This window comes from Oryx dammah, unplaced genomic scaffold (assembly GCF_014754425.2).
Source record: "Oryx dammah isolate SB20612 unplaced genomic scaffold, SCBI_Odam_1.1 HiC_scaffold_14, whole genome shotgun sequence".
In the NCBI taxonomy this organism is placed as follows: domain Eukaryota; kingdom Metazoa; phylum Chordata; class Mammalia; order Artiodactyla; family Bovidae; genus Oryx; species Oryx dammah.
Genome location: NW_024070198.1, coordinates 30241615 through 30251045, shown reverse-complemented (window position 1 = coordinate 30251045; position 9431 = coordinate 30241615). Strand labels below are relative to the sequence as shown.

Sequence of the window (9431 nt, the reverse complement as noted above, 5' to 3'; positions counted from 1 at the left end):
AGTATCTAAGTGGCCTGGCCTCCAGGGACTGTGAGGAGCAACTCGAGCATCTGGGCCATGGCAGAATCAGGCCGAAGAGTCTGGCACTGACCCCTGGGGAGAAGAGGGAGCCCAGAGAGAGGGTCTGAATGTCAGGGCCCAGGCCCAGGTGACTGGCTCAGAACTAGGCTTCGGGCCCTTAGGAACATGAGAAAGCAAATGAGGAGCCTCTGGCATGGCAGGAACTCAGCTCAGGGGGCTCCCTGGCAGGATGGCTCTATTGCACAGCTCCAGGGCGGTGGGGTGGGAGGTGTGTCTTACAGAAGACAATGTACTGCCCCCTGGAGTTGTGCCACGTGAAGGGACTGGGACCAGGTACTGGGGCACCCCAGCCGCCCTGGATCCTGAACTTAGGGCAGCAGGACGAGTCCAGGCCCACCAGCTGCCTTGGCCCACAAGGGCACGGCCGACACTGGTAGGGAAGGATGTTTCCCCACCCCTCCTGGTTGAGAACTGGAGGCCTGAGCTCAGCCCTGGATGGCCACAATAGGCAGGGGGGCGGGGAGGAGGTGGGCAGCAACAGGCTGGATGGGAACTTTCCTCAGATCTACAGATCTGCACCCACTAATTACAGGCAGCCCCACTCACTTTGCCCTCTGGGGCCGGACTGCCCTGCTGCTCCCCGGTGACTCAGGAGCACTGCCAACAGGAGGGGAGGGCCCTGAGAAGATTCCAAGCCATTCAAAGGACTTGCTAACCGGTCCCAGGAGATTAGCACTGTTTTGCTAGAAGAAACAGTTGAGAAAGAACTTAAGAACCACTGAAAATTGGAGGGTTGTTCTGAATCCCCAAACAGCAAAGATTCAGGGCTGCACAGCATAGCAGTTGCTTTCACCAGCTAGGACGTTAACCCAGAAACAATTAGGGAGGTGATTAATACCATCACCCGCCCTTGCACCCAAGGAAACGGGACTTCAGAAGTCACAAGGCTGAAAGGACCCAAGCGAGGAGCTGACTTCCTTACAGGGACAGCACCTCCAGAAACGGCCTGACTCCGGTGCAGGACAACAGAATTCGGCCACTAGACAACCTGAGAGCAGTGAGACAGGCCACAGGGTTAGAAGCCAAGAGATTTTTCTATCCAACCCTTTTGGCCTGGGGAACAGCAGCTCCTCATGTTCCTAGGCTCAGCCCTCTTGGAGCTTCACCCCTGAGCAGCTCTGATCCCCCCCACCCCGAGTCCCAAGTGGAACCTCTTGCATCTTTTTTTTCACCTTTTCAGAAACATTCTAGATTTAGATGGACTGAATCCCAACCTCCACACTCTGATTATCCTTTGGCCAAACACTTAGGGATCCCAGTGTAACAGATGACGACTCACTCACAAGCTTTCAAATTCTCTTTATTAAAAATTTTTTTTTGTTTTACCTTTTGTAAAAACAAACACTTGAGGTCAATTATACAGATCAGGAAAAGTGACGATTAATAGGACACACTCAACAAATTCTAATACTTTACAAGTTCAAACTTAAATCAACTAATGGTTTTCTTTTTCTCACAAGCTCAATAATCAAACTCTGGTCCAGTTCAAGTATAATCTAACAGATCACAGCCTCAGACTGTCAAGAGAAACCTTGATACTAATGGCTGCTGCTCACACCAAGTGTACCAAATTCTTCGGGAATATGCTGTGGATATACTTTATTTCAAGTGTTTACAATAAAAATTACACAGCCCTTTTGTTATATTAATGCAGGGGACGAGTAAATGTGCTGCTCAAGACAGCAGCTGCTGTTGAACAACCTTTCCAGGGAGACATTTTGAAATGGTTAACAAACACTGAAGAAAAGCCTTAAAAAAAAAAAATCAATATTTTCCTGGTTGCTTTTAATACTGCATTGTGTATGACACACGTAGGAATAAAAAGTGCAAATTATAGAGTGGGTGAAACTATGCCAATGGAATTGTATAAAAATAAATAAAAATAAATATATATATACACAAATATAGGACCTTGGATGACTTTTTAAATTAATTTAAAAATGTTCTTATTAAACGCAAAGAGCTTCTTTTCTCTCCTTCCCAGGGCTGTTCTCCAGCTTTAAAATATAGGGAAGTTCGATCTATCAGCAAGAGAGCCATTAAATTACTAGGGAATATGGCTGTTTGAATAGCCATCCAAGTTTCCATGGAAACACTGCTTGGTTGGGGGGTGGTGAGCTGGTGGGGTCAGCTTCCACTATGTTGGGAGAAAAGACTGCCAGCTTCTCTAAAAATGCACAGTTTTAGGCTTTAGGTTTTTCCCAGCAAGGTTCAGAGAGTTGGCCCCTGACTTCCCACCAGTGGGAAGAAAGACATAGGCTGAAAGTTTCTGAGAAATGGGGGAAGCCGGTTTCTAGAATACCAGGTAAAAACCAGAGAAGGCAGCCAGGGGAACAGGTCTGGGCTGAGTCACTGTTTTCAAACTCTACTCTCTTTGAGACACTCACCTTTCTGAGGCCCGCAGCTGCCTGATGCCAAGTTCAGACTTCCCACTGCTTGCAGCCTCCCTCTACACCTGTTCAAGCTGGTCTGTTTGAAGCTTGCCTGAACTCCTCTCTCTCACAGGTCCCCAGCGGTTCTCTCCTTGCAGATGCCACCTACCTCCAGGTTTACTCATGATCCTTGTGTTCTATTTCCCCTTCCTTTCTGAGGCTTAATTTTCTCACTGATCAGATGTCAGTGTGGAACTCAAATAATCCATCTCTCTACCTTCTGCTTTTAGTGCAGAGGACAGAAAACAGAATATACAGTATAGTCTTATCTACCATTGAAAGAAAAAAAAAGCAAAACATTAAAATAAAACAAGCAACCTTCTCCTAGCCTACCTATTTGTGGTCAGGAATAAGAACTAACAGGAACCGTCTTCTAGGAGCTGAGCCAGGGCAGCCGCCTCTGGGCAAGTGTCTCACTTGAGGAAGCAACCCCAGGCTCCCTTCTGACCTTCTCAAGGGTTTCTCCAGGGCTCAGCTGAGCCTCATTTTCCCCAGCACCTTTTCCCAAACCCTCCCAATGAACCTCAGCCTAGACTCCAGCAGCCTGTCCTGTCCAGGAACCTGAAGGCACTGACCTTCAGTACCCACAGCCTGATGGGAAGGAGCTCTGCGCCTCGTAACATTTAATATCAAAGTCTGCACATGGGGTAAACTCTGAGAGGCCTTTGGCCTTCTGCCCAACTGGAAAGGGCACCTGGCAACCCTCAATGCTCCTCGGTCCTGCAGCCTTCCCTCTCCTTAGCTGCCCCCGCCTCTAAGAGACCATTTAAAAACCATCCCACTGTGAGGCTGCTGGTACCCAGTGTGCAGGCACCAAAGGACGAGTCAAGGATGGATGCCTTTTCTTTGTTTTGGTGTCTCTCAAGCCAACCATGCACGTCTGGGAGGCCAGTCTTCAACAGAAGTCCTGACCTTCTAATGTTTTAGCTGGAGGGGGAAGATGCTTCTGTTTTCATTTTTATTTAAAGTGAATCTAGACCAGACTCAATATCCAGAGGAGAACAAACCCTGCCATCTCCTGAAATCAACAGGAGGGAAATGATCAGAGCTTCCAAAATAAAGGGCTCTTTCCCTCCTTAAATGTTAAGGCTTGAATCTGGTGGGCTTCTAGAACAATGGAGAGGATGAAAGTTATGAAAATCAGGGCTTTTCAAAAAGGTGGTTGAGCTGGAGGAGCTCCCAGCTTCTGCCTGCTGGTGGTCCAAGGCTTCCCCACTCCAGGACTGTAGGATCCAACTCAGCTCCCCCACCCCCCCCCACACAGGATGCCAAGCAGAGACATGGTTCTCGACCCAGGAGTCTCCATGAAATCTTTTTTTTTTTTTTGGAGGACTCAGCCTGGCTTGACCTATCCTATCCCACCAAGAATTGGAACACTGTGAAAATCCCTGAGAAGTTGGATTTTATGGGCACAGAAGGAGGGAGTGAGAGATGGAGAGGAAGAGAGACAAGCAAATTGAAAAACTGTTCGAAGGAAACACGAGTCACTGGACACGCCGGGGTGAAGGCTCCGAGCGGGAGGCGCTCCGGGCCTTTCGTGAGTCTCTGCAGACCGACTCAGGCAACGCCGTGGGCTCCCTGGTCTTCCTTCCTCTCTGGCAGGAAGGCCCCACTTCTCAGGCCCTCCTCTCCCCCTTCAAGCAGCAGTGTCAGAGCTTCTTCCTTTCAAAGTTTGGCACGATTCCGCTGTCCTGGGGCCGCGGGCTGCCCGCCCTCTCCGTCTCTTTCAGGCCCTCCTCGGCCAGCTGGGACAAGTACTTCTGTGGTGTAAAGAGGGACAGAGTGGGGAGGAAGACAGTGGTGAGCTAGGGGGAGAGGAAGGGGCTGTGTGCCTGGCCCCCCTCTCTTCTCCTCTTGCCCCCCCTGGGGTGGGACCCCTCTTCTCCCTCCCCAGATCCTTCCAGGGCCCCAGGACCTAGGCTGAGTGATGAGCTCCACCCTCTTTGTGTTAGTTTACAAATGATTCCTGGAGAAATGTAGGTAAGTGCAGATCCTAACAGCAAACACATCCATAGCCCTTATCCCAGATCCAGCGCTAACTGCTTTTCTTCTATAAACTCATTTAATCCTCACAACAACTCTACTCATTGTCCACAGTGAGCCCTAGGATCCAGGCAGCACGTCTACATGTAAAAGGCAGAGGAAAGAGAGGGAGGCTGGAAGGGCAGGGAGGGGAGCAGCTCTGTCCCATACCTACTGTGAACGACAAAACTGCAGCCGGACATCTGAGACTCCGCAGACAGGCTGGGGGGGCCGCCTGTACCCCCCCTCAGGGCACCCATGTTCCCACTGGCTCCCCAAGTCCAACTCGCTGAGCCTGTCAGGCTGCTCCTGAGGTTCTGGATTCAATGCGGTGAGAGAACCAGAAGATGCCCTAGGCCCCAGCTGGATGTCCTCTGATGGCTGGGGCAGCCCAGGGCAGTGCAAGGAGTGCTGGATTAAGAATCAGCAGGGTTAAGTCCCCCACAACAGTCAAGTGTGTGGGCTTTGCCATCACATGACCTGGGTTCAAAGGCTGGCTCTCAGCCGGCAAGTTCCTCAGTATCTTTGGCATCTGTTAAATGCGAGTAATACAGTAACCACTGCACAAGGTTGCTGCGACATCCCAGAGAGGTACCATAAAGCATCAAACATAGAGCCTGGCATGGAATAAACACCTAGCAATGTCATAGGCATGAACCATCAATTGCTCAATCGCTATCCTATTCCTGGACAGTCAGGCTGTTTCCAAAAATGTTGGCAATAAGTTATATATTTATTATATTAACTGCAATAAGTGTCCTTGTACATATTTACATATTGGTGAATTTATTTCTGTAGGTTAGATTTCTGTAAGTGGGATGGTAGGATCCTGGGCTATATATTGGGTTGGCCAAAAAGTCAATGCCGTTTGATCGTAACTGGCACTGGCTGTCTGATTCTGTGAAAGTCACTCATCTTCTAGCCTCAGATCCTAAACTGTTGAATGGAAGGATGATCTCTTCCTCCTCCTTCCTCCAGGGGTGAATCTGAGGCTCAGACCCAATGATGTGGGAGAGGTGATGGAGTCGACCTGGTGTCTCTAGGAGAGCCTGGTTGGCTTTGAGAGGTGGGTGAGACTGATGGAGAGAGGCAGACCGTGGATTCCGGGGGATCAGGCTGCTGATGGAGGACTGGGTTGCTCCTTCACCTCGTTTCAGGGAAGGCAAGTGGGTGGGTGTGTCGGGTATGGGACCTGGGGCTGAGCAAGCATCTAGTTTTCCCACCTAGCACCTACTCTACCTGCTGTGGCTTCTCTCAGAGCACGAGAGAACAGCGGGACTGCAGACAGAAAATGAAGATTCCTAGCCCCACCCCCCCCCCGCCAGGAGCAACCCCAGCCCCCGCCTCACAGCCTCCCGGGTGCTAGATTTACAAGCTGCCTGACTGAGGTGTTAGCCAGCACCGGCCACTCCCGTCTGAATTCTTCCCTTTTCGCACATGTAACGTGGAGTGGGGGCAGGATGGGTGTGTCTGTGTGGACAGAGACAGTCTGTCAAGGCCACTGGCAGAAACCCTATCTGGGACACCTGTGATTGAGGCTCCCAGCTTCCCGACAGGTGCACCGGGGCAAGCTGAACTGCAGTTGGCGGTGCTAAGGGACTTAGCCAGCGTCTGGACCTGAGAGGCCTGGGACCAACAGGAGTGGCTGTGGCCTGCTACAGGGAGGCGAGTCTGCCTGGGGGTTTGGCCCAGAGGCCCAAAACTCAGTGAAGTCTGTTGCCCTGCAAAAAGCAGAGGGTTTAGAATTCAAGGACCTGGGAGTCTGCATTCTTCCAACCCTCCTGGGTGACCTTGAGCTGTATGTCTCCTTGAGGGTTATGCAGTCCAGCCGAGAAGACCGGATGAGAAGGTTCTCATGTTGAGGTATCATAATCTGCTGGAAAGACTTTAAAATGCAGATTCCCAGGCCCCACACTAGAGACAATGAATAAGCAAATATAGGGTCTAGGAAGCCACATTTTAAAAAGATTCCAACTGAAGACCAGGGTTTGGGAAAATCAGGACCGGATGATCTTCAAGACCCTGTTCAGCTCTTCCATTCTAGATGTTTCCTCTTGTTGTGGGTAGGTGGTGAGGATTTCTTCAGGGTTAGACAGCTGCCGTCAGCTGGCTCTGTGTAGCCCAAGCTGAACCCTTGGCCTGGCCAAATCATTGCCTACCCCCTGGAGAGGCCGGGACCTGGGCCCCAGGCCCTGTGACTTTCTCGGTCATACAACAGCTGCTTTCTGGAGGGAAATCAAGAGGCTTAAATGACTTGAGTTTAGGCACAGCCGATGACAGTTCCTTGCAGATGGTGACCCAGGCCATGACACGAGTCTCAGTTCACAAGACCAGCTTAGTCAAGTGAAAGCAGCAAAGTGATTCAGAATCAGGCAATCTGGTTCCAGGCCTGGTAACTCACCATCTTGATGGCCTTGGACAAATCCAAGGCTTGGACTAATCCAAGGTTTAGATAAATCCTTGGTTTCTCTGGGCCTCAGTTTCCTCAACTATAAAATAAGAGAGTTGGCCTGTATCTGAGTTTTCTTAACTAGGGGTACACATTCAAATCATTTGGAGAATTTTCTTAAATTACATATTCCTGGGTCCCTCCCAAATTCTGCTGAACACTTGGCCTAAGTTGTATAAATACTTCTGAAACACTGTGTACAGGACTTTGGTTCACATCCCTGGCTAAGAACCATCAGAGCAGCCACTCTTTAACAATTAAATTGAACGGTACTATCTGCTCTGGAATTAAAGTGTCTTCCTGCAGTGTGGGAGACCTGGGTTCGATCCCTGGGTTGGGAAGATCCCCTGGAGAAGGAAATGGCAACCCACTCCAATATTCTTGCCTGGAGAATCCCATGGATGGAGGAGCCTGATAGGCTATAGTCACAGGGTCGCAAAGAGTCAGACACGACTGAGAGACCTACTCACTCACTCACTCACTCCCACAAGGGTCTTCCACAGCCAAGGCCTTATGCCTCAAAAAAGTAGTCTAAATTCCTTGCAGTTAGAACAGATGGTACTTTGATACACTTACCACAAGCATCTATTTACTATGATTTCTATTATATTACTAATCCCCAGCTTATACCATAAGTCATATGAAAATCACATTCTAAAATGCTATATATTATTTAGGTATTTTTATAGGATATGCTGCTATATCCCATTGATCTTAAGAAGTGTTTTTTCCCCACGTACGAACAGTTCTGAAATTGAGATGTATTTTCCAGTTGATGGAGTCTCACTGTTTAATCTGTAATGTTTTTTTCATGTTGGTACCAAAAAATAGTGTTGTGTCTTACAACTGATGGCACCTTATATTGGATGAAATATGGTATATAGAATATTTTTTATATGTCACAGTTAATATACAAATAAACACTTATTTTTTGCTTATCTACTACTCTAGAATGGAAGGTCCATGAGAGCAGGGGTTATTATCTGCTTTTTTTGTTGTTGTATCCCTCAGTGTCTAGTCCCAAATGCTATGTCTTTGATAACAGCTGCAGTATGAACAGACATTTCAGTAGAACATAACAGTGACTTTTATTCTAGCCAAACATGGATACTAGCACAGAAGAGAGACACAGAAATATCTGTATCTGAAATATCCAGGTCTTGTGTAAAGGGATCAGCTCCAACCATGGGCTAGGTGGACACCAACAAGTCATTCAGTCTAGAGGTAGAGCCAGTTGCCAAAAATATCCAACCCAAATAGAATGTTTTGTATTAACGTGGAGACAGATGCTGAGAGCATAAGGAAGGAACCACCATGTGGAGAAGTCTGGTGGAATCAGGATTCAGACCACAGAATGAGTTTTCCATGTGATGGAAGGAGATATAACCTCACAGACCCTTAGCCCAGGGATTGCCCCTCCTGGGCACTAGGCAAGGAAGACCAACGGTTACCTGTAAGTTCCGGTAATGGACGGCACTGCGACAGTGACTCATCTTGGCCATCTCTTCACTCGTGTAGAACAGCCCACACAGCTTGCAATAAAAGCCAGTCCTGGGCACCACGAATTCCACCCCTGCAGAAGGATGGGGGATGGACAGGTAGGCAGTTTAGGAAGGTGGAGGGAGGCCCCTGGGGTCCAGACAGCAGTCAGGGTGAAACAGGAGCAACGCGATCCAGCCCTGGCTTGCTATTGGCTTGGGCTGGTTACCCAACTTTTCCAAGCCTCATTTTCCTCATTTACAAAACTGGCACGAAGGAAACAGCATCAGCTTCATTCATAGGCAGTGTGATGAAGTGTGATGGAGTGCTGGGAAATTACATGCTTTGCAACTGCCTTCCAGAAGTAGGTTCAGGCTCTGCTAACATCAGTCTGCTTCCTGGGAAAGGAGGAATAAGGCGGTTTCTTACATTTCACTGGGTGGATTTCCTTTCTCCACACTGTACGTCTCTCTGCAGCTGCTGTGGCCAAGACTCTGGAAGAACACTCATTTTTGTTTGCTTATTTTACAATTATGTTCACTAAAAAGAATTTTTTAAAGATAAAAGTGAGGAAAAATCACTCGGAGTCATTCCAATCAAAATATTTTCTTCCACACTATCTATATATAAAGCCCTTTGTGGGGCGGAAGAGGACATTTTTAATGACACCCTAAGTATAATTCTGTTTCCTCCCTTTTTCATGTGACGATCTATCATAAACATTTTTCCGTCTTCCTCCAGTCTTAAATCTTAGCCATTCATTAGTAGCATTTTATTTATGATGTGTTAAATAGAAGTTCCAGAATTTGGGGAGCTCCTTTGATTCCGAGGAAAGGAAACAGCGGGCCAACAGCCAGAGAAATGACCGCATCACAGCCCAGAGGATTCATCTTTGAAGGGGGACGGTGGCTGCTCCAGCCTACACCATGGTGTTTTGGGGTCACGGTTGTCCTCTTGAGGACACAGCA

General features: G+C 48.4%; 1 protein-coding gene across 1 annotated transcript in view; it reads right to left on the bottom strand.

Annotated features, from left to right (window-relative positions):
- Window positions 1-1363: 1363 nt before the first annotated feature.
- The window catches only part of RBM20 (RNA binding motif protein 20), a 76547-nt gene continuing 68479 nt past the window's right edge, over window positions 1364-9431 (bottom strand). Inside the window, exons 13-14 of the mRNA XM_040254417.1 lie at window positions 8436-8557; window positions 1364-4273 (exon numbers count right to left, since the gene is read on the bottom strand). Coding sequence (XP_040110351.1) covers window positions 4163-4273; window positions 8436-8557 — 233 coding nt within the window. The 3' untranslated portion in view covers window positions 1364-4162. The remainder of the gene's footprint in view (window positions 4274-8435; window positions 8558-9431) is intronic.